The following is a 26319-nucleotide window of genomic DNA, read 5'->3' as shown; positions in this document are numbered from 1 at the left end:
GCAGAAATGTAAAAATAGCCATTGTCATTAAGGGTAAGAAAATTGAAAAATGGTCCGTCATTAAGGGGTTAAATTTAAATGACATAGCATCCGAATCTGTCCGAGTCAAAACATTCCCTGAATCAGAAATTTCACCCTCAGACAGTAATTCCCTAATCCCCAACTCAGAGCACTGTGAGGAAACATCGGAAATAGCTAATAAAGCATCAGAGATTCAGTATTTACATTAATACTTGACCTACTGCGTTTACCCTGCACCACTGGTAATTTAGACAATACCTCTGTAAGGGTAGTTAACATAACTGCAGCTATCTCCTACAGAGTAAAGGAATTAGACGCACTAGAAGTACTAGGCTTGGATGGTATATCCTGATTCTCTTCAGACTGAGAATCATCCCTAGGCACACTTATTTTATTTAAAATATGCTTTTTACATTTTAAAGCCCTTTCAGTACAAAAGTTACACAATGTTAGAGGGGGTTGCACAATAGCTTCTAAACACATAGAACAATGAGAAACCTCAATGTCAGATATGTTAAACAGACTAGTAATACCACAAAAAGTCATTTACACACTTATTTATAGCATGAAATAAACATTAGAAAAAACGTGTACTGTGCCTTTAAGAAAAGAAAAAGTGAACAATTTTTCAAAAATGCACAAAAAACGTTAAATTATTCCCAAATTTAACTTAATATCGTTGGTTAATCCAAAAATTACTGCACCCAGAAGCAAGGGCAGAAATAAGGCTTTAGAAGTACTTATATAAACATATAGTCAAAAGATAGATAAAAATACACTCTGCACCTCGCCACAGCTCTGCTGTGGCGCCTACCTGCCCCCAGGGTACTCAAATCAAGTTTCCAACCCTTCAGACCAGAAACACAGTCCAGGATCCACCAAGTTACTGTTTGCTGCTGCTAAGCCTGAAGAAATTGCGCCAAAATAGGCTCTGCCCCTTAGGGTCAAAAGTTGGAGTAGGCCCAAACAACACTGCATGGAAATGCAGTTTTGCACTAAAGTAAAAATACACACACAATATAACCCTCAAGCATAAAACCAATACATTTTAAGTGCCAAAAATAAAAAACATAAAACATCGTTTTTTATATTGTCTCCCATGTCACATAATGCCCAAATATCAACTAATGATAAATATAAAATAGGGACTCCAGTAACACCCCTCTTATTAAAATAGGTTTTACTGCTTACCCCATTCCCATACAGGGAAATAAATGCCAGCCAGTTCTGATATATCAAGTCTCTTCAGAAAAAAAGGCTGCACATACCTTAATGCTGCTTGTAGCATGAAACCGGTCTCAACACTAAAGAGGTCTCATGGTTACCTTCAGAAGTCTTGTGGGAACCAGCGTGGATCTTAGTTACAAATGCTAAGATCATTAAACCTCAGGGCAGAAATCTTCTTCTATATCCCCCTGAGGAAAATAGTACGCACTGGTATCATTTAAAATAAAAAATTTCTTGATTGAAGAAACTAAAACTAACACCTCACTTTACCATGTCTTCCTAGTATAACACAGGCAAAGAGAATAACTGAGGGTGGAGGGGAAGGGCTATATAAACAGCTCTGCTGTGGTGCTCTTTGCCACTTCCTGATAGTAGGAGGTTAATATCCCACAAGGATGAAATCCGTGGACTCGTCATATCTTTGTAAAAGAAAAAGCCAGACACAAGGGTATGGATGCATATCCAGAAAATCCATATAGCGAGAGAACTTGAAAGCCCCGACCAAAGGAAGGAACCACCCCTAGCTAAATTTTAACGCTCCAAGGAGCAAGGCTAGAAGTCGTCTGAAGATACTTCTCAGAGCCTCAGGACGACCCAGGGATACCTCGAGGTAAAAACAAACTACTAACAGGACTAGTCTCCCTAACACCTCCTCACAAGCAGAGGACACAAGGAAGAGAAGGCACGAAGCCTACCCAGCTCTGGAGAACCCCGAGCTAAACAAAAATCCTGCAGGGAACAACCATCACCCAGAAACACAGATCCCTAAAAGGGGATCCACTCACACGGAGGCAATGGAAGAAGACCCAGAAAGCCTCTTATAACTCAGTCAAGAGTAAGAGCTGCATCTAGATACACTAGAAACAGCTTACGCGTACATCTGCAAGGTGTTAAGAGCTGCAACAGGTTTCAAACTGCAAACCTTCTGCATGCAAGACAGCTATCCTGTACAAGCTGTTGGATCAAGCCCGAAAGGACAAATGCAGAGGCCTAGAAATGAAGGCCAAACCGCTCAATAGCAGTAAGGGGCATTAAACCCTCCCACCCACCACCACATGTAGGATGGAAACTTCTTCTGATGAAATCAGATGTCAGATAGAGTGACGCAGCGGACAAACTCCCCTGCCTGGTCATTTATGACTGAAGGCTATAAGGACTGAAACAATCCTTCCCACCTCACGGACCCACAGGTCCTTTTGAATGCTTAGCTTAACATGAAAAACAAACAATGATAACCTGAGCACTCAGCGCTTCTACAGAACCAGCCGAGCAGAACAGCGCCACGTGTCTGAACAGCCACAAGAACGAAAGAACCCGACAGGACAAGCCTGCACCTAGGGTCTCAACCGGCAGGCTGCGTAAATTCTTCCTCGTAGGGGAAAAGACAGAAACAGACATTTGTAACAGAGGACTAATATGTCCAACAACTTCCGAAGAAGTAATAAAGAGTATTAATCCCAGAAGGTTTCGAAAGTAAACAAAAACAAATAAAAGACATCCCATCGGATATAAAATATAAGGCAACCCGGAGGTTAACACCCAAAAAGACACAGGCCTACCGCAGGACCAGCCAAACAGAGCCCAATCTCACAAAACTGGGAAAGATCTCAAACAAATGACAATAAGGAGATTACTTCATCCCCACATGTCTAATCAGGTGCACCATTCGAATTATCAGACTGAAAATCCCCGTATCTGGTAACGATAGGGTCATTCAATAACTGAAAAACATGTCTGAGCAACAAGCGAAGGCACGCAATCCTGTAACGGAAGGCACAACACTCAGGGACAGATACTCCCGCGGGGAACTGTAGAGGCCCTACCCAATGCGGAAGGCCCAGGACAATAGGGCAACAAGCACATTCTCAAACGTCTGGACTCTGCAGACCAACATTATGTGGAAGCGAAAACGTGCTGCAACCTCTGGGGGAAACACGCCACCCCGCATGGAGGAACCATAAACTGGGTTACCCGCATGGGCAGTATGAGTTGGTAGGGAACTCGCCTCTCGGAGGACAGGACCCCCAGAGGCAGATGGCTCAGCAGTCCCTTGAATCCCCGAGAACGAGGAACCAGGCGCTCTGAAATGGCATACGGAACAAAACTGGTTGACAGGCGTCAACGAGGCCACTCTGGATTCATCACCGGCTACAGAATCTGAAATCAAAATAGTCTCAGTATCAGAATCCTCTGTAACTGAATCTGAAATTAACAGTCTCAGCATCAGAATCCTCCATAACTGGATAGCGGATATTTAAATATGGACTAAAGTAGTAAAAACAAAAATGGCAGTGTCACTTCCAAAAGCCTCAAAGTTCCAACCACGAGCCCAGTAAACATTGCACATAAGCAGGTTGAATCACATAAACATGATTATAAACCCCCTCAGTAGATATTAACCCTCGATTCCAAGATACTAAAAGATTCACTGAGACCCTTATGTATAAGTTAGACCCGCAAGGTGGTAGCCTCTCGGGAAACATTTACATTATAGTACATTGCGAATAAAGTAAAATGAAACTATCTTACTGGAATCTACGCCGTGGAACAGGAACACGCCTCTGCCATGGACTTGAGAGAAGAAAGCAGGCAGCGAAGCGAAGTTAGACAACGCTGATTGCTTGAGGAGCTGTTAATATGAGTCGGGATGGTTTCACAGAAAGACTCTCCCTGCATCTCCGGAGACTAAATTTCATCCAAGCCCTCACTGAGAGACTAACAGGACTACTTAAAAACAGAATTTATGTTTACCTGATAAATTACTTTCTCCAACGGTGTGTCCGGTCCACGGCGTCATCCTTACTTGTGGGATATTCTCTTCCCCAACAGGAAATGGCAAAGAGCCCAGCAAAGCTGGTCACATGATCCCTCCTAGGCTCCGCCTACCCCAGTCATTCGACCGACGTTAAGGAGGAATATTTGCATAGGAGAAACCATATGATACCGTGGTGACTGTAGTTAAAGAAAAAAAATTATCAGACCTGATTAAAAAACCAGGGCGGGCCGTGGACCGGACACACCGTTGGAGAAAGTAATTTATCAGGTAAACATAAATTCTGTTTTCTCCAACATAGGTGTGTCCGGTCCACGGCGTCATCCTTACTTGTGGGAACCAATACCAAAGCTTTAGGACACGGATGAAGGGAGGGAGCAAATCAGGTCACCTAAATGGAAGGCACCACGGCTTGCAAAACCTTTCTCCCAAAAATAGCCTCAGAAGAAGCAAAAGTATCAAACTTGTAAAATTTGGTAAAAGTGTGCAGTGAAGACCAAGTCGCTGCCCTACATATCTGATCAACAGAAGCCTCGTTCTTGAAGGCCCATGTGGAAGCCACAGCCCTAGTGGAATGAGCTGTGATTCTTTCAGGAGGCTGCCGTCCGGCAGTCTCGTAAGCCAATCTGATGATGCTTTTAATCCAAAAAGAGAGAGAGGTAGAAGTTGCTTTTTGACCTCTCCTTTTACCAGAATAAACAACAAACAAGGAAGATGTTTGTCTAAAATCCTTTGTAGCATCTAAATAGAATTTTAGAGCGCGAACAACATCCAAATTGTGCAACAAACGTTCCTTCTTCGAAACTGGTTTCGGACACAAAGAAGGCACGACTATCTCCTGGTTAATGTTTTTGTTAGAAACAACTTTTGGAAGAAAACCAGGTTTAGTACGTAAAACCACCTTATCTGCATGGAACACCAGATAAGGAGGAGAACACTGCAGAGCAGATAATTCTGAAACTCTTCTAGCAGAAGAAATTGCAACCAAAAACAAAACTTTCCAAGATAATAACTTAATATCAACGGAATGTAAGGGTTCAAACGGAACCCCCTGAAGAACTGAAAGAACTAAGTTGAGACTCCAAGGAGGAGTCAAAGGTTTGTAAACAGGCTTGATTCTAACCAGAGCCTGAACAAAGGCTTGAACATCTGGCACAGCTGCCAGTTTTTTGTGAAGTAACACAGACAAGGCAGAAATCTGTCCCTTCAAGGAACTTGCAGATAATCCTTTCTCCAATCCTTCTTGAAGAAAGGATAGAATCTTAGGAATCTTTACCTTGTCCCAAGGGAATCCTTTAGATTCACACCAACAGATATATTTTTTCCATATTTTGTGGTAAATTTTTCTAGTTACAGGCTTTCTGGCCTGAACAAGAGTATCAATAACAGAATCTGAGAACCCTCGTTTTGATAAGATCAAGCGTTCAATCTCCAAGCAGTCAGCTGGAGTGAGACCAGATTCGGATGTTCGAACGGACCTTGAACAAGAAGGTCTCGTCTCAAAGGTAGCTTCCATGGTGGAGCCGATGACATATTCACCAGATCTGCATACCAAGTCCTGCGTGGCCACGCAGGAGCTATCAAGATCACCGACGCCCTCTCCTGATTGATCCTGGCTACCAGCCTGGGGATGAGAGGAAACGGCGGGAATACATAAGCTAGTTTGAAGGTCCAAGGTGCTACTAGTGCATCTACTAGAGTCGCCTTGGGATCCCTGGATCTGGACCCGTAGCAAGGAACCTTGAAGTTCTGCCGAGAGGCCATCAGATCCATGTCTGGAATGCCCCACAGTTGAGTAATTTGGGCAAAGATTTCCGGATGGAGTTCCCACTCCCCCGGATGTAATGTCTGACGACTCAGAAAATCCGCTTCCCAATTTTCCACTCCTGGGATGTGGATTGCAGACAGGTGGCAGGAGTGAGTCTCCGCCCATTGAATGATTTTGGTCACTTCTTCCATCGCCAGGGAACTCCTTGTTCCCCCCTGATGGTTGATTTACGCAACAGTCGTCATGTTGTCTGATTGAAACCGTATGAACTTGGCCTTTGCTAGCTGAGGCCAAGCCTTGAGAGCATTGAATATCGCTCTCAGTTCCAGAATATTTATCGGTAGAAGAGATTCTTCCCGAGACCAAAGACCCTGAGCTTTCAGGGATCCCCAGACCGCGCCCCAGCCCATCAGACTGGCGTCGGTCGTGACAATGACCCACTCTGGTCTGCGGAAGGTCATCCCTTGTGACAGGTTGTCCAGGGACAGCCACCAACGGAGTGAGTCTCTGGTCCTCTGATTTACTTGTATCTTCGGAGACAAGTCTGTATAGTCCCCATTCCACTGACTGAGCATGCACAGTTGTAATGGTCTTAGATGAATGCGCGCAAAAGGAACTATGTCCATTGCCGCTACCATCAAACCTATTACTTCCATGCACTGCGCTATGGAAGGAAGAGGAACGGAATGAAGTGTTTGACAAGAGTTTAGAAGTTTTGTTTTTCTGGCCTCTGTCAGAAAAATCCTCATTTCTAAGGAGTCTATTATTGTTCCCAAGAAGGGAACCCTTGTCGACGGAGATAGAGAACTCTTTTCCACGTTCACTTTCCATCCGTGAGATCTGAGGAAGGCCAGGACTATGTCCGTGTGAGCCTTTGCTTGAGGAAGGGACGACGCTTGAATCAGAATGTCGTCCAAGTAAGGTACTACTGCAATGCCCCTTGGTCTTAGCACCGCTAGAAGGGACCCTAGTACCTTTGTGAAAATCCTTGGAGCAGTGGCTAATCCGAAAGGAAGCGCCACGAACTGGTAATGCTTGTCCAGGAATGCGAACCTTAGGAACCGATGATGTTCCTTGTGGATAGGAATATGTAGATACGCATCCTTTAAATCCACCGTGGTCATGAATTGACCTTCCTGGATGGAAGGAAGAATTGTTCGGATGGTTTCCATTTTGAACGATGGAACCTTGAGAAACTTGTTTAAGATCTTGAGATCTAAGATTGGTCTGAACGTTCCCTCTTTTTTGGGAACTATGAACAGATTGGAGTAGAACCCCATCCCTTGTTCTCCTAATGGAACAGGATGAATCACTCCCATTTTTAACAGGTCTTCTACACAATGTAAGAATGCCTGTCTCTTTATGTGGTCTGAAGACAATTGAGACCTGTGGAACCTCCCCCTTGGGTGAAGCCCCTTGAATTCCAGAAGATAACCTTGGGAGACTATTTCTAGTGCCCAAGGATCCAGAACATCTCTTGCCCAAGCCTGAGCGAAGAGAGAGAGTCTGCCCCCCACCAGATCCGGTCCCGGATCGGGGGCCAACATTTCATGCTGTCTTGGTAGCAGTGGCAGGTTTCTTGGCCTGCTTTCCCTTGTTCCAGCCTTGCATTGGTCTCCAGGCTGGCTTGGCTTGAGAAGTATTACCCTCTTGCTTAGAGGACGTAGCACTTGGGGCTGGTCCGTTTCTACGAAAGGGACGAAAATTAGGTTTATTTTTGGCCTTGAAAGACCTATCCTGAGGAAGGGCGTGGCCCTTACCCCCAGTGATATCAGAGATAATCTCTTTCAAGTCAGGGCCAAACAGCGTTTTCCCCTTGAAAGGAATGTTAAGGAGTTTGTTCTTGGAAGACTCATCCGCTGACCAAGATTTCAACCAAAGCGCTCTACGCGCCACAATAGCAAACCCAGAATTCTTCGCCGCTAACCTAGCCAATTGCAAAGTGGCGTCTAGGGTGAAAGAATTAGCCAATTTGAGAGCACGGATTCTGTCCATAATCTCCTCATAAGGAGGAGAATCACTATCGATCGCCTTTACTAGCTCATCGAACCAGAAACACGCGGCTGTAGTGACAGGGACAATGCATGAAATTGGTTGTAGAAGGTAACCTTGCTGAACAAACATCTTTTTAAGCAAACCTTCTAATTTTTTATCCATAGGATCTTTGAAAGCACAACTATCTTCTATGGGTATAGTGGTGCGTTTGTTTAAAGTAGAAACCGCTCCCTCGACCTTGGGGACAGTCTGCCATAAGTCCTTTCTAGGGTCGACCATAGGAAACAATTTTTTAAATATGGGGGGAGGGACGAAAGGTATACCGGGCCTTTCCCATTCTTTATTTACAATGTCCGCCACCCGCTTGGGTATAGGAAAAGCTTCTGGGAGCCCCGGGACCTCTAGGAACTTGTCCATTTTACATAGTTTCTCTGGGATGATCAAATTCTCACAATCATCCAGAGTGGATAATACCTCCTTAAGCAGAGCGCGGAGATGTTCCAACTTAAATTTAAATGTAATCACATCGGGTTCAGCTTGTTGAGAAATTTTCCCTGAATCTGAAATTTCTCCCTCAGACAAAACCTCCCTGGCCCCCTCAGACTGCTGTAGGAGCATTTCAGAACCATTATCATCAGCGTCCTCATGCTCTTCAGTATCTAAAACAGAGCAGTCGCGCTTACGCTGATAAGTGGGCATTTTGGCTAAAATGTTTTTGATAGAATTATCCATTACAGCCGTTAATTGTTGCATAGTAAGGAGTATTGGCGCGCTAGATGTACTAGGGGCCTCCTGAGTGGGCAAGACTCGTGTAGACGAAGGAGGGAATGATGCAGTACCATGCTTACTCCCCTCACTTGAGGAATCATCTTGGGCATCATTTTCAGTGTCACATAAATCACATCTATTTAAATGAGAAGGAACCTTGGCTTCCCCACATTCAGAACACAGTCTATCTGGTAGTTCAGACATGTTAAACAGGCATAAACTTGATAACAAAGTACAAAAAACGTTTTAAAATAAAACCGTTACTGTCACTTTAAATTTTAAACTGAACACACTTTATTACTGCAATTGCGAAAAAGTATGAAGGAATTGTTCAAAATTCACCAAAATTTCACCACAGTGTCTTAAAGCCTTAAAAGTATTGCACACCAAATTTGGAAGCTTTAACCCTTAAAATAACGGAACCGGAGCCGTTTTTAACTTTAACCCCTTTACAGTCCCTGGTATCTGCTTTGCTGAGACCCAACCAAGCCCAAAGGGGAATACGATACCAAATGACGCCTTCAGAAAGTCTTTTCTATGTATCAGAGCTCCTCACACATGCGACTGCATGTCATGCTTCTCAAAAACAAGTGCGCAATACCGGCGCGAAAATGAGGCTCTGCCTATGATTAGGGAAAGCCCCTAGAGAATAAGGTGTCTAAAACAGTGCCTGCCGATATTATTTAACAAAAATACCCAGATTAAATGATTCCTCAAGGCTAAATATGTGTAATATATGAATCGATTTAGCCCAGAAAATGTCTACAGTCTTAATAAGCCCTTGTGAAGCCCTTATTTACTGTCTGAATAAAAATGGCTTACCGGATCCCATAGGGAAAATGACAGCTTCCAGCATTACATCGTCTTGTTAGAATGTGTCATACCTCAAGCAGCAAAAGACTGCTCACTGTTCCCCCAACTGAAGTTAATTCCTCTCAACAGTCCTGTGTGGAACAGCCATGGATTTTAGTAACGGTTGCTAAAATCATTTTCCTCATACAAACAGAAATCTTCATCTCTTTTCTGTTTCAGAGTAAATAGTACATACCAGCACTATTTTAAAATAACAAACTCTTGATTGAATAATAAAAACTACAGTTAAACACTAAAAAACTCTAAGCCATCTCCGTGGAGATGTTGCCTGTACAACGGCAAAGAGAATGACTGGGGTAGGCGGAGCCTAGGAGGGATCATGTGACCAGCTTTGCTGGGCTCTTTGCCATTTCCTGTTGGGGAAGAGAATATCCCACAAGTAAGGATGACGCCGTGGACCGGACACACCTATGTTGGAGAAACTCCTGTCCCATGCCGAAGAGTACTACCCTCCATAAGAGACAAAAACAAAAATTAAAAACTCTGACATCCTCCTGGGACGAAAGGCAAAGAATGACTGGGGGATGAGGGGAGTGGGAGGAGTATTTAAGCCTTTGGCTGGGCTGTCTTTGCCTCCTCCTGGTGGCCAGGTTCTTAATTCCCAAAAGTAATGAATGCAGCTGTGGACTCTTTCCATTTAAGAATAAAAAGTCTGTCTTTAAACTTTAGGCTTTTTAACATATGAGGAACAAAATTGCATGGGGGCAATAATTTGGGCCTCTAAACATAATAGGCAAGCGTTTAATTAGACAATAGACATTGCAGAAAACTTTCTTTCAATAACCAAAACTTTAAAAACAGAATTTATGTTTACCTGATAAATTACTTTCTCCAACGGTGTGTCCGGTCCACGGCGTCATCCTTACTTGTGGGATATTCTCTTCCCCAACAGGAAATGGCAAAGAGCCCAGCAAAGCTGGTCACATGATCCCTCCTAGGCTCCGCCTACCCCAGTCATTCGACCGACGTTAAGGAGGAATATTTGCATAGGAGAAACCATATGTTACCGTGGTGACTGTAGTTAAAGAAATTAAATTATCAGACCTGATTAAAAAAACCAGGGCGGGCCGTGGACCGGACACACCGTTGGAGAAAGTAATTTATCAGGTAAACATAAATTCTGTTTTCTCCAACATAGGTGTGTCCGGTCCACGGCGTCATCCTTACTTGTGGGAACCAATACCAAAGCTTTAGGACACGGATGAAGGGAGGGAGCAAATCAGGTCACCTAAATGGAAGGCACCACGGCTTGCAAAACCTTTCTCCCAAAAATAGCCTCAGAAGAAGCAAAAGTATCAAATTTGTAAAATTTAGAAAAAGTGTGCAGTGAAGACCAAGTCGCTGCCTTACATATCTGATCAACAGAAGCCTCGTTCTTGAAGGCCCATGTGGAAGCCACAGCCCTAGTGGAGTGAGCTGTGATTCTTTCAGGAGGCTGCCGTCCGGCAGTCTCATAAGCCAATCGGATAATGCTTTTAATCCAGAAGGAGAGAGAGGTAGAAGTTGCTTTTTGACCTCTCCGTTTACCAGAATAAACAACAAACAAAGACAAAGTTTGTCTGAAATCCTTAGTAGCTGCTAAGTAAAATTTGAGAGCAGGAACTACATCCAAGTTGTGCAACAAACGTTCCTTCTTTGAAACTGGATTAGGACACAAAGAAGGCACAACTATCTCCTGGTTAATGTTTTTGTTAGAAACAACTTTTGGAAGAAAACCAGGTTTAGTACGCAAAACCACCTTATCTGCATGGAACACCAGATAAGGAGAAGAACACTGCAGAGCAGATAATTCTGAAACTCTTCTAGCAGAAGAAATTGCAACCAAAAACAAAACTTTCCAAGATAATAACTTAATATCAACGGAATGTAAGGGTTCAAACGGAACCCCCTGAAGAACTGAAAGAACTAGGTTGAGACTCCAAGGAGGAGTCAAAATTTTGTAAACAGGCTTGATTCTAACCAGAGCCTGAACAAAGGCTAGAACATCTGGCACAGCTGCCAGCTTTTTGTGAAGTAACACAGACAAGGCAGAAATCTGTCCCATCAAGGAACTTGCAGATAATCCTTTTTCCAATCCTTCTCGAAGGAAGGATAGACTCTTAGGAATCTTAACCTTGTCCCAAGGGAATCCTGCAGATTCACACCAACAGATATACCAAATTATGTGGTAATTTTTCTGGTTACAGGCTTTCAGGCCTGAACAAGAGTATTAATAACAGAATCTGAGAACCCTCGCTTTGATAAGATCAAGCGTTCAATCTCCAAGCAGTCAGCTGGAGTGGGTCGAACGGACCTAGAACAAGAAGGTCTCGTCTCAAAGGTAGCTTCCATGGTGGAGCCGATGACATATTCACCAGATCTGCATACCAAGTCCTGCGTGGCCACGCAGGAGCTATCAAAATCACCGACGCCCTCTCCTGATTGATCCTGGCTACCAGCCTGGGGATGAGAGGAAACGGCGGGAACACATAAGCTAGTTTGAAGGTCCAAGGTGCTACTAGTGCATCCACTAGAGCCGCCTTGGGATCCCTGGATCTGTACCCGTAGTAAGGAACTCTGAAGTTCTGACGAGAGGCCATCAGATCCATGTCTGGAATGCCCCACGGTTGAGTGACTTGGGCAAAGATTTCCGGATGGAGTTCCCACTCCCCCGGATGCAATGTCTGACGACTCAGAAAATCCGCTTCCCAATTTTCCACTCCTGGGATGTGGATAGCAGACAGGTGGCAGGAGTGAGACTCCGCCCATAGAATGATTTTGGTCACTTCTTCCATCGCTAGGGAACTCCTTGTTCCCCCCTGATGGTTGATGTATGAACTTGGCCCTCGCTAGCTGAGGCCAAGCTTTGAGAGCATTGAATATCGCTCTCAGTTCCAGAATATTTATCGGTAGAAGAGATTCTACCCGAGACCAAAGACCCTGAGCTTTCAGGGATCCCCAGACCGCGCCCCAGCCCATCAGACTGGCGTCGGTCGTGACAATGACCCACTCTGGTCTGCGGAAGGTCATCCCTTGTGACAGGTTGTCCAGGGACAGCCACCAACGGAATGAGTCTCTGGTCCTCTGATTTACTTGTATCTTCGGAGACAAGTCTGAAAAGTCCCCATTCCACTGACTGAGCATGAACAGTTGTAATGGTCTTAGATGAATGCGCACAAAAGGAACTATGTCCATTGCCGCTACCATCAAACCTATCACTTCCATGCACTGCGCTATGGAAGGAAGAGGAACGGAATGAAGTATCCGACAAGAGTCTAGAAGTTTTGTTTTTCTGGCTTCTGTCAGAAAAATCCTCATTTCTAAGGAGTCTATTATAGTTCCCAAGAAGGGAACCCTCGTTGACGGAGATAGAGAACTCTTTTCCACGTTCACTTTCCATCCGTGAGATCTGAGAAAGGCCAGGACAATGTCCGTGTGAGCCTTTACTTGAGGAAGGGACGACGCTCGAATCAGAATGTCGTCCAAGTAAGGTACTACAGCAATGCCCCTTGGTCTTAGCACCGCCAGAAGGGACCCTAGTACCTATGAGAAAATCCTAGGAGCAGTGGCTAATCCGAAAGAAAACGCCACGAACTGGAAATGCTTGTCCAGGAATGCAAACCTTAGGAACCGATGATGTTCCTTGTGGATAGGAATATGTAGATACGCATCCTTGAAATCCACCTTGGTCATGAATTGACCTTCCTGGATGGAAGGAAGAAGTGTTCGAATGGTTTCCATCTTGAACGATGGAACCTTGAGAAACTTGTTCAAGATCTTGAGATCTAAGATTGGTCTGAACGTTCCCTCTTTTTTGGGAACTATGAACAGATTGGAGTAGAACCCCATCCCTTGTTCTCCTAATGGAACAGGATGAATCACTCCCATTTTTAGCAGGTCTTCTACCCAATGTAAGAATGCCTGTCTTCTTATGTGGTCTGAAGACAACTGAGACCTGTGGAACCTCCCCCTTGGAGGAAGCCCCTTGAACTCCAGAGAATAACCTTGGGAGACTATTTCTAGCGCCCAAGGATCCAGAACATCTCTTGCCCCAGCCTGAGCGAAGAGAGAGAGTCTGCCCCCCACCAGATCCGGTCCCGGATCGGGGGCCCGCATTTCATGCTGTCTTGGTAGCAGTGGCAGGTTTCCTGGCCTGCTTTCCTTGTTCCAGCCTTGCATAGGTCTCCAGGCTGGATTGGCTTGAGAAGTATTACCTTCCTGCTTAGAGGACGTAGCCCTTGGGGCTGATCCGTTTCTGCGAAAGGGACGAAACTTAGGTTTATTTTTGGTCTTGAAAAGACCTATCCTGAGGAAGGGCGTGGCCCTTGCCCCCAGTGATATCAGAGATAATCTCTTTCAAGTCAGGGCCAAAAAGTGTTTTCCCCTTGAAAGGAATGTCAAGCAATTTGTTCTTGGAAGACGCATCCGCTGCCCAAGATTTTAACCAAAGCGCTCTGCGCCACAATAGCAAACCCAGAATTTTTTCGCCGCTAACCTAGCCAATTGCAAGGTGGCGTCTAGGGTGAAAGAATTAGCCAATTTAAGAGCACGAATTCTGTCCATAATCTCCTCATAAGAAGAAGAATTACTAATAATCGCCTTTCCTAGCTCATCAAACTAGAAACACGCGGCTGCAGTGACAGGGACAATGCATGCAATTGGTTGTGGAAGGGAACCTTGCTGAACAAACATCTTTAGCAGACCTTCTAATTTTTTATCCATAGGATCTTGGAAAGCACAACTATCTTCTATGGGTATAGTGGCGCGCTTGTGTAGAGTAGAAACCGCCCCCTCGACCTTGGGGACTGTCTGCCATCAGTCCTTTCTGGGGTCGACTATAGGAAAACAATTTTATAAATATGGGGGGAGGTACTAAAGGTATACCGGGCCTGTCCCATTCTTTACTAACAATGTACGCCACCCGCTTGGATATAGGAAAAGCTTCGGGGGGCCCCGGGGCCTCTAAGAACTTTTCCATTTTACATAGTGGTTCTGGAATGACCAGATAATCACAATCATCCAAATTGGATAACACCTCCTTAAGCAGAGCGCGGAGATGTTCCAACTTAAATTTAAAAGTAATCACATCAGGTTCAGCTTGTTGAGAAATGTTTCCTGAATCTGAAATTTCTCCCTCAGACAAAACCTCCCTGGCCCCCTCAGACTGGTGTAGGGGCCCTTCAGAAACCATATCATCAGCGTTCTCATGCTCTACAGAATTTTCTAAAACAGAGCAGTCGCGCTTTCGCTGATAAGTGGGCATATTGGCTAAAATGTTTTTGATAGAATTATCCATTACAGCCGTTAAATGTTGCATAGTAAGGAGTATTGGCGCACTAGATGTACTAGGGGCCTCCTGTATGGGCAAGACTGGTGTAGACGAAGGAGGGGATGATGCAGTACCATGCTTACTCCCCTCACTTGAGGAATCATCTTGGGCATCATTTTTACTAAATTTTTTTATGACATAAAATACATATAGTTAAATGAGAAGGAACCTTGGTTTCCCCACAGTCAGAACACAATCTATCTGGTAGTTCAGACATGTTAAACAGGCATAAACTTGATAACAAAGCACAAAAAACGTTTTAAAATAAAACCGTTACTGTCACTTTAAATTTTAAACTAAACACACTTTATTACTGCAATTGCGAAAAAGTATGAAGGAATTGTTCAAAATTCACCAAAATTTCACCACAGTGTCTTAAAGCCTTAAAAGTATTGCACACCAAATTTGGAAGCTTTAACCCTTAAAATAACGGAACCGGAGCCGTTTTTATATTTAACCCCTTTACAGTCCCTGGAATCTGCTTTGCTGAGACCCAACCAAGCCCAAAGGGGAATACGATACCAAATGATGCCTTCAGAAAGACTTTTCTATGTATCAGAGCTCCACACACATGCAGCTGCATGCCATGCTGTCCTCAAAAACAAGTGCGCCATACCGGCGCGAAAATGAGGCTCTGACTATGATTAGGGAAAGCCCCTAAAGAATAAGGTGTCAAAAACAGTGCCTGCCGATATAATCATATCAAAATACCCAGAATAAATGATTCCTCAAGGCTAAATATGTGTTAATAATGAATCGATTTAGCCCAGAAAAAGTCTACAGTCTTAATAAGCCCTTGTGAAGCCCTTATTTACTATCTTAATAAAAATGGCTTACCGGATCCCATAGGGAAAATGACAGCTTCCAGCATTACATCGTCTTGTTAGAATGTGTCATACCTCAAGCAGTAAGAGACTGCACACTGTTCCCCCAACTGAAGTTAATTGCTCTCAACAGTCCTGTGTGGAACAGCCATGGATTTTAGTTACGGTGCTAAAATCATTTTCCTCATACAAACAGAAATCTTCATCTCTTTTCTGTTTCTGAGTAAATAGTACATACCAGCACTATTTTAAAATAACAAACTCTTGATTGAATAATAAAAACTACAGTTAAACACTAAAAAACTCTAAGCCATCTCCGTGGAGATGTTGCCTGTACAACGGCAAAGAGAATGACTGGGGTAGGCGGAGCCTAGGAGGGATCATGTGACCAGCTTTGCTGGGCTCTTTGCCATTTCCTGTTGGGGAAGAGAATATCCCACAAGTAAGGATGACGCCGTGGACCGGACACACCTATGTTGGAGAAAACACATTTTCCTTTTAAAATTTGAGTACTGTGCCTTTAAATCACAGAGCGATATAACGCTCGGGAAAACAAACAAATCTGCACATTCAGTCGCTGTTACATACATCGGGATAACAATTGTAATAACTTAGAACTTCTTAATTGAAACATTTTAGCTCACCCACATGATCTGGAAGACGAGTCCGTGCCGGTCTTTGGGGCTATAGGGTTTATCCTCAGCGTCCTCCGAGCTCACTAGCACGCAGCTGCAAGACCCTAAAAACTGTGGCCCCTCTTTCAGCATGCCGTCATGGAATCCATCCGCATGGGCGATATATCCGTTGTATTGCTTGTCCTCGATGCCGTGAAGCGTGCAGCGTATGTTGCGGGGAGGTGGAGCTTGGATGCTATTCACTCCAAGGAGTACTTCTCGGGATACCTGTGCCACAATTGTAAGGTGGGGATAAGCAGGGCTCCGTAGCTGCCCTTTATTTAATCCGTGCTCTCAATGTAATCCACAAAGGCAGAATAAAAAAAAAAAGAGGCAAGAGCAACGGATTTTGAAAAAGTGAAAAAACACTTTAACAGGCTGAGGCACTCCTACCTGCCCTCCAGATAGCACTAAGTAGAGCCGTTCACTTTATGGAGCTCCAAAAGCTCTGTATCAATATCACTCCGGCAGAAAAAGAGGAAGTCACATGATCTTCCTTAAACTAATACAGCGCCACAAAAACATAATTTATGCTTACCTGATAAATTTATTTCTCTTGTGATGTATCGAGTCCACGGATTCATCCTTACTTGTGGGATATTCTCCTTCCCTACAGGAAGTGGCAAAGAGAGCACCCACAGCAGAGCTGTCTATATAGCTCCTCCCTTAGCTCCAACCCCCCAGTCATTCGACTGAAGGCTAGGAAGAAAAAGGAGAAACTATAGGGTGCAGTGGTGACTGAAAGTTTTAAAATAAAAATATATATGCCTGTCTTAAAAAACAGGACGGGCCGTGGACTCGATACATCACAAGAGAAATTAATTTATCAGGTAAGCATAAATGATGTGTTTTCTCTTGTAAGATGTCTCGAGTTCACGGATTCATCCTTACTTGTGGGATACCAATACCAAAGCTTTAGGACACGGATGAAGGGAGGGACAAGACAGGGACCTTAAACGGAAGGCACCACTGCTTGTAGAACCTTTCTCCCAAAAATAGCCTCCGAAGAAGCAAAAGTATCGAATTTGTAAAATTTGGAAAGAGTATGAAGCGAAGACCAAGTCGTCGCCTTACAAATCTGTTCAACAGAAGCCTCATTTTTAAAAGCCCATGTGGAGCCACAGCTCTAGTAGAATGAGCAGTAATTCTTTCAGGAGGCTGCTGTCCAGCAGTCTCATAGGCCAAACGGATGATGCTTTTCAGCCAAAAGGAAAGAGGTAGCCGTAGCCCTTTGACCTCTCCGTTTACAAACAAACAAACAATGAAGATGTTTGACAGAAATCTTTAGTTGCTTGTAAGTAGAACTTTAAAGCACGAACCACATCAAGATTGTGTAACAGACGTTCCTTCTTTGATGAAGGATTAGGACACAGAGAAGGAACAACAATCTCTTGATTGATATTCTTATTAGAAACAACCTTAGGAAGAAACCCAGGTTTGGTACGCAAAACCATCTTATCTGCATGGAAAACAAGGTAAGGGGAATCAAATTGTAAAGCAGATAGCTCAGAAACTCTTCGAGCCGAAGAGATAGCTACTAAAAACAAAACTTTCCAAGATAGAAGCTTAATATCTATGGAATGCATAGGTTCAAACGGAACCCCTTGAAGAACTTTAAGGACTAAGTTTAGGCTCCAAGGCGGAGCAACAGGCTTAAATACAGGCTTAATTCTGACCAAAGCCTGACTAACTGCTTGAACGTCTGGGACATCTGCCAGACGTTTGTGTAGTAGAATAGACAAAGCAGATATTTGCCCTTTTAGGGAACTTCCAATTGTCTGAATACAGCTTACCCTTCCCTCATGGGAATATTGCCAAACTTTTCTAGAATTAACAGGTCTGTCTAGAAAAATAGACTGAACATACCTCATATGCAGCTTAGCATGCAAACCGTTCCCCCAACTGAAGTTTTCCTGTACTCTTCAGCCCTTGTAAGAACAGCAGTGGATCTTAGTTACAAAGTGCTAAGATCATCATCCTCCTTGCAGAAATCTTCATCCCTTTTCTGCCAGAGAGTAAATAGTACACACTGGTACCATTTAAAATAAACTTTTGCTTGAGAAATAAAAAAACTAAAATTTATGTCACCACACTCGCTCTGCCCTTCCTAGTACTTAGAGTAGGCAAATAGAATGACTGGGGGGTGGAGCTAAGGGAGGAGCTATATAGACAGCTCTGCTGTGGGTGCTCTCTTTGCCACTTCCTGTAGGGAAGGAGATTATCCCACAAGTAAGGATGAATCCGTGGACTCGATACATCTTACAAGAGAAAACACGCGCATCCGGCATTCAGCCGGTCTTCATAGAAAATCAAACCGCTCCGGCTGAGAACAGTTTACAGCCTAAGGAGCCGACCCAGCTTAAACCGTATGTCCCAGTTATTGCACCAAAGCAAACTGATATCTCAATAAATAAGCCCATAAAGTTAACCCCTTCATCTAAGGGTCTAAACACGGTCTGTCACATAAAAAACCAAGGTATTAAACCCTGTATTAAAGTGCCCGCACACTGCCTTGTAAAATCCTTACCAAGGATAATGCTAAGTCCCATAATCTGCTGCTTTCAGTGCCAGCCTTCCCCAGCACTTACCTGCATTCTAGTCGTCCGGCAGGACGACAGCTCACACAGCGTGGAAGGAAGCCAACTCCTTAAAGAGGCCTGTGCAAAAAAGATCAGAGCAAACCTAGTCTGGCTTTCTAAGCTAGGGCAGCAAATATGTTTGGAAAATGCAGCATACCTTACAAGTTCTTAACTGCTTTAAAACCACCACTACTCTACTGAAGAGATTAACGTGGACTACGGTTAGACCCAATCCATGAAACAAAGGAAAGATCATAGTAAACCTACTAAGGCTTTCTAAAAACAATAAAATCTTGCTTGTAGCAAAGAATCTTCAGACACCAAAAACTTCACCTACTCCATGACAGAGGCTAAGAGAATGACTGGGGTTTGTGGGAAAGGAAGTGATAGCTAACAGCTTGGCTGTGGTGCTCTTTGCCTCCTCCTAGCCAGGAGTGATATTCCCAACAGTAATTGAGGACGCCGTGGACTCACCATATCTTAGGAAAGAAAGACTATTTAATTGTTGAAATTCCAATCAGTGAGTATACTGCACTTATATCATTCTGTTTCTATACACACAATATTGGAGGGTTTTTTTTTTATTCCTAGTGGAGTCGAGAAATCTTTTAACTCTGAAGAGTTTGGCAGATGTGCGAAATCACTCGCTTCAACAGAGATAACCCCAGGACCTGTTGACAAGCCCACTGCCGTAGGTCCTATGTTTGTAGGGGCCTAAAAGCGAGCGTGGGTTTCTGGGGGTGTGAGGTCAATATACCCCCTACTCAAAGGCCGCCTCATATCAACTGACAGGTTCCAAACGGCAAGTCCATTCAGAGGACTCTGTGCCGCTTCTGAGCATATTGCTCTGTGTGCCCCCATTGAAACAACCTCTATCTTGAAGTGTTATGTATGGCCCAGAATTGCCGTATTATTTAGTGCGTAATAGGAGTTCGATTTAACCCCTTATTGTCCCTGGGCTCTATGGGGGGGGGGGGGGGACCTTCCCGGGTTGTTGGCAATCTGTTTAAATAACTCCTGTCTCCGTTAGGGAACTAGTTAGAGCGGATAGAGTAATAAAAGTTAGGACTTACCCCTCTTCTCACTGGAGAGTCCTGTAACAGAAAGGGAAACTTGTGTAACACAGTTTGCCTGAAAGGGAGGATAGCATGGTTAAGCTGGAAGAGACATAGGAACTTCCCAGCGACATCCAGCAGGTAGCACAAACCCAAAACTTCCTTGCGTCCAACTCCCCTGCTCTCTCTTGCAGGAAACAATTAATTGAACGCATTAAAATCAGAATCAGAGAGAGCACCTCTCTCTGCCTACCACCATGAAGTGAGGCAAAGAACTACTGAGAGGGTAGGGAAGTGGAAGGGATACTTCAATGTTCTATTTGGGGTAAATTTGCCACCTCCTGGTGGCAAGGTGAAGTATTTCCAATAGATTATGAAGGAATTCGTAGACTCACTGCCATTAGAAAGAAATGCTAGCGCACAAAAAGGTTTTCAAATTTTTTTTACAGAAAAATGTATAATCAAGTTTCTAAAATGTATGTCAGGCACACAAAATGCTAATGAATCCTTAAAACACTTTTTTCCCAAAATGACATAAAACGTTCAATCTTACCTTCCTAATATTTCCAGCAATTCTGCTACACCATTAAAGTGTTCTGTTTCATAAACAAATCTGCAAAATAGTAATTGATAGTAATTAATACAAAATTAAAAAAATCCTGTAGTATCTTTATAAAACAATTTTAGACAGGGAGTTACTTTATGTCAAGATGTTTTTAAAGGACAGCGGGTTATAGAAATGATATAGTGATACATGGTCATATAAAGATGCTAAATCAAATCTGATAAAATATCAGATAAAAACACCACTACCACTTGCCAAAGAGGTTTTCAGCCCCTGGGTCACATTCAAAACTGCGTAATCAAACTGTTATTAACCAACAGTACAAAGCAGTTCAATTACTTCTTATAAAGTATGTTTTTTTAATAAAATACTTTAAGGAAAAACTAAAAAGAGAGATTTTTTTTTAAGATGCATTTAACTGCATTTTGCAGTTTTAATTTTGTAGCATGAGCTTAATGATTCATTTTGTTTAAATTAATTCTATTAATCCATTCTCAAAGTCCTCTCTTCCAGAGGTTTCTGTAAGATTTATTTCTTTTGTAGCTATAAAAAAACATGAATTTGTGCCTGCAGAAATAATATGCCTCTTCACAGCAAAAATATTATAAAAAACATTTAACCCTTTTACTACCGGAAACACCTTGCCCAAAAAAAAATAATTTATGCTTACCTGATAAATTTATTTATTTCTTGACACGGTGAGTCCACGGATCATAATTACTGCTGGGAATATCACTCCTGACCAGCAGGAGGAGGCAAAGAGCACCACAGCAAAGCTGATAAATATCACTTCCCTACCCACAAACCCCAGTCATTCGACCAAAGGGAAATGAGAAAAGAAGTTACATAAGGTGCAGAGGTGCCTGAGGGTTATAGAAAAAATAAACGGTCTGAAAAATACAGGGCGGGCTGTGGACTCACCGTGTCAAGAAATAAATTTATCAGGTACATTTTCTTTTCTTTCTAATGACACGGTGAGTCCACGGATCATCATAACTACTGTTGGGAACCAATACCCAAACCAGAGGACACATGATAAGGGAGGGACAAGACAAAAACCTAAACAGAAGGCACCACTGCTTGAAGAACCTTTCTCCCAAAAGAAGCCCCTGCTGAAGCAAAAACAGAATTTATGTTTACCTGATAAATTACTTTCTCCAACGGTGTGTCCGGTCCACGGCGTCATCCTTACTTGTGGGATATTCTCTTCCCCAACAGGAAATGGCAAAGAGCCCAGCAAAGCTGGTCACATGATCCCTCCTAGGCTCCGCCTACCCCAGTCATTCGACCGACGTAAAGGAGGAATATTTGCATAGGAGAAACCATATGATACCGTGGTGACTGTAGTTAAAGAAAATAAATTATCAGACCTGATTAAAAAACCAGGGCGGGCCGTGGACCGGACACACCGTTTGAGAAAGTAATTTATCAGGTAAACATAAATTCTGTTTTCTCCAACATAGGTGTGTCCGGTCCACGGCGTCATCCTTACTTGTGGGAACCAATACCAAAGCTTTAGGACACGGATGAAGGGAGGGAGCAAATCAGGTCACCTAAATGGAACGCACCACGGTTTGCAAAACCTTTCTCCCAAAAATAGCCTCAGAAGAAGCAAAAGTATCAAACTTGTAAAATTTGGTAAAAGTGTGCAGTGAAGACCAAGTCGCTGCCCTACATATCTGATCAACAGAAGCCTCGTTCTTGAAGGCCCATGTGGAAGCCACAGCCCTAGTGGAATGAGCTGTGATTCTTTCAGGAGGCTGCCGTCCGGCAGTCTCATAAGCCAATCTGATCATGCTTTTAATCCAAAAAGAGAGAGAGGTAGAAGTTGCTTTTTGACCTCTCCTTTTACCAGAATAAACAACAAACAAGGAAGATGTTTGTCTAAAATCCTTTGTAGCATCTAAATAGAATTTTAGAGCGCGAACAACATCCAAATTGTGCAACAAACGTTCCTTCTTTGAAACTGGATTCGGACACAAAGAAGGCACGACTATCTCCTGGTTAATGTTTTTGTTAGAAACAACTTTCGGAAGAAAACCAGGTTTAGTACGTAAAACCACCTTATCTGCATGGAAAACCAGATAAGGAGGAGAACACTGCAGAGCAGATAATTCTGAAACTCTTCTAGCAGAAGAAATTGCAACCAAAAACAAAACTTTCCAAGATAATAACTTAATATCAACGGAATGCAAGGGTTCAAACGGAACCCCCTGAAGAACTGAAAGAACTAAGTTGAGACTCCAAGGAGGAGTCAAAGGTTTGTAAACAGGCTTGATTCTAACCAGAGCCTGAACAAAGGCTTGAACATCTGGCACAGCTGCCAGCTTTTTGTGAAGTAACACAGACAAGGCAGAAATCTGTCCCTTCAAGGAACTTGCCGATAATCCTTTCTCCAATCCTTCTTGAAGAAAGGATAGAATCTTAGGAATCTTTACCTTGTTCCAAGGGAATCCTTTAGATTCACACCAACAGATATATTTTTTCCATATTTTGTGGTAAATTTTTCTAGTTACAGGCTTTCTGGCCTGAACAAGAGTATCAATAACAGAATCTGAGAACCCTCGTTTTGATAAGATCAAGCGTTCAATCTCCAAGCAGTCAGCTGGAGTGAGACCAGATTCGGATGTTCGAACGGACCTTGAACAAGAAGGTCTCGTCTCAAAGGTAGCTTCCATGGTGGAGCCGATGACATATTCACCAGATCTGCATACCAAGTCCTGCGTGGCCACGCAGGAGCTATCAAGATCACCGACGCCCTCTCCTGATTGATCCTGGCTACCAGCCTGGGGATGAGAGGAAACGGCGGGAATACATAAGCTAGTTTGAAGGTCCAAGGTGCTACTAGTGCATCTACTAGAGTCGCCTTGGGATCCCTGGATCTGGAGCCGTAGCAAGGAACCTTGAAGTTCTGACGAGAGGCCATCAGATCCATGTCTGGAATGCCCCACAATTGAGTAATTTGGGCAAAGATTTCCGGATGGAGTTCCCACTCCCCCGGATGTAATGTCTGACGACTCAGAAAATCCGCTTCCCAATTTTTCACCCCTGGAATGTGGATTGCAGACAGGTGGCAGGAGTGAGTCTCCGCCCATTGAATGATTTTGGTTACTTCTTCCATCGCCAGGGAACTCCTTGTTCCCCCCTGATGGTTGATGTACGCAACAGTCGTCATGTTGTCTGATTGAAACCGTATGAACTTGGCTTTCGCTAGCTGAGGCCAAGCCTTGAGAGCATTGAATATCGCTCTCAGTTCCAGAATATTTATCGGTAGAAGAGATTCTTCCCGAGACCAAAGACCCTGAGCTTTCAGGAGTCCCCAGACCGCGCCCCAGCCCATCAGACTGGCGTCGGTCGTGACAATGACCCACTCTGGTCTGCGGAAGGTCATCCCTTGTGACAGGTTGTCCAGGGACAGCCACCAACGGAGTGAGTCTCTGGTCCTCAGATTTACTTGAATCGTTGGAGACAAGTCTGTATAGTCCCCATTCCACTGACTGAGCATGCACAGTTGTAATGGTCTTAGATGAATGCGCGCAAAAGGAACTATGTCCATTGCCGCTACCATCAAACCTATGACTTCCATGCACTGCGCTATGGAAGGAAGAGGAACGGAATGAAGTGTTTGACAAGAGTTTAGAAGTTTTGTTTTTCTGGCCTCTGTCAGAAAAATCCTCATTTCTAAAGAGTCTATTATTGTTCCCAAGAAGGGAACCCTTGTTGACGGAGATAGAGAACTCTTTTCTACGTTCACTTTCCATCCGTGAGATCTGAGAAAGGCCAGGACTATGTCCGTGTGAGCCTTTGCTTGAGGAAGGGACGACGCTTGAATCAGAATGTCGTCCAAGTAAGGTACTACTGCAATGCCCCTTGGTCTTAGTACCGCTAGAAGGGACCCTAGTACCTTTGTGAAAATCCTTGGAGCAGTGGCTAATCCGAAAGGAAGTGCCACGAACTGGTAATGCTTGTCCAGGAATGCGAACCTTAGGAACCGATGATGTTCCTTGTGGATAGGAATATGTAGATACGCATCCTTTAAATCCACCGTGGTCATGAATTGACCTTCCTGGATGGAAGGAAGAATTGTTCGAATAGTTTCCATTTTGAACGATGGAACCTTGAGAAACTTGTTTAGGATCTTGAGATCCAAGATTGGTCTGAACGTTCCCTCTTTTTTGGGAACTACGAACAGATTGGAATAGAACCCCATCCCTTGTTCTCCTAATGGAACAGGATGAATCACTCCCATTTTTAACAGGTCTTCTACACAATGCAAGAATGCCTGTCTCTTTATGTGGTCTGAAGACAATTGAGACCTGTGGAACCTCCCCCTTGGGGGAGGCCCCTTGAATTCCAGAAGATAACCTTGGGAGACTATTTCTAGTGCCCAAGGATCCAGAACATCTCTTGCCCAAGCCTGAGCGAAGAGAGAGAGTCTGCCCCCCACCAGATCCGGTCCCGGATCGGGGGCCAACATTTCATGCTGTCTTGGTAGCAGTGGCAGGCTTCTTGGCCTGCTTTCCCTTGTTCCAGCCTTGCATTGGTCTCCAGGCTGGCTTGGCTTGAGAAGTATTACCCTCTTGCTTAGAGGACGTAGCACTTGGGGCTGGTCCGTTTCTACGAAAGGGACGAAAATTAGGTTTATTTTTGGCCTTGAAAGACCTATCCTGAGGAAGGGCATGGCCCTTACCCCCAGTGATATCAGAGATAATCTCTTTCAAGTCAGGGCCAAACAGCGTTTTCCCCTTGAAAGGAATGTTAAGCAATTTGTTCTTGGAAGACGCATCCGCTGACCAAGATTTCAACCAAAGCGCTCTGCGCGCCACAATAGCAAACCCAGAATTTTTCGCCGCTAACCTAGCCAATTGCAAAGTGGCGTCTAGGGTGAAAGAATTAGCCAATTTGAGAGCACGGATTCTGTGCATAATCTCCTCATAAGGAGGAGAATCACTATCGATCGCCTTTTCTAGCTCATCGAACCAGAAACACGCGGCTGTAGTGACAGGGACAATGCATGAAATTGGTTGTAGAAGGTAACCTTGCTGAACAAACATCTTTTTAAGCAAACCTTCTAATTTTTTATCCATAGGATCTTTGAAAGCACAACTATCTTCTATGGGTATAGTGGTGCGTTTGTTTAAAGTAGAAACCGCCCCCTCGACCTTGGGGACTGTCTGCCATAAGTCCTTTCTGGGGTCGACCATGGGAAACAATTTTTTAAATATGGGGGGAGGGACGAAAGGTATACCGGGCCTTTCCCAAAATTTCTCCCTCAGACAAAACCTCCCTGGCCCCCTCAGACTGGTGTAGGGGCATATCAGAACCATTATCATCAGCGTCCTCATGCTCTTCAGTATCTAAAACAGAGCAGTCGCGCTTACGCTGATAAGTGGGCATTTTGGCTAAAATGTTTTTGATAGAATTATCCATTACAGCCGTTAATTGTTGCATAGTAAGGAGTATTGGCGCGCTAGATGTACTAGGGGCCTCCTGAGTGGGCAAGACTGGTGTAGACGAAGGAGGGAATGATGCAGTACCATGCTTACTCCCCTCACTTGAGGAATCATCTTGGGCATCATTTTCAGTGTCACATAAATCACATCTATTTAAATGAGAAGGAACCTTGGCTTCCCCACATTCAGAACACAGTCTATCTGGTAGTTCAGACATGTTAAACAGGCATAAACTTGATAACAAAGTACAAAAAACGTTTTAAAATAAAACCGTTACTGTCACTTTAAATTTTAAACTGAACACACTTTATTACTGCAATTGCGAAAAAATATGAAGGAATTGTTCAAAATTCACCAAAATTTCACCACAGTGTCTTAAAGCCTTAAAAGTATTGCACACCCTTAAAATAACGGAACCGGAGCCGTTTTTATCTTT

The 26319-nt window shown here is 43.7% G+C and overlaps 1 protein-coding gene across 2 annotated transcripts in view; it reads right to left on the bottom strand.

Moving 5' to 3' along the window:
- PPP2R5E (protein phosphatase 2 regulatory subunit B'epsilon) overlaps window positions 1-26319 on the bottom strand; it is a 544304-nt gene that overhangs the window by 203479 nt on the left and 314506 nt on the right. For both annotated transcript variants that reach the window (XM_053697284.1, XM_053697283.1), the window contains exon 7: window positions 20419-20478. In XM_053697284.1, the coding sequence (XP_053553259.1) occupies window positions 20419-20478 (60 nt within the window). The remainder of the gene's footprint in view (window positions 1-20418; window positions 20479-26319) is intronic.

The sequence above is a fragment of the Bombina bombina genome, chromosome 1, assembly GCF_027579735.1.
Source record: "Bombina bombina isolate aBomBom1 chromosome 1, aBomBom1.pri, whole genome shotgun sequence".
Lineage (NCBI taxonomy): Eukaryota > Metazoa > Chordata > Amphibia > Anura > Bombinatoridae > Bombina > Bombina bombina.
The sequence above is the reverse complement of the archived record's forward strand: the minus strand, read 5'-3'. Positions and strand labels throughout refer to the sequence as shown.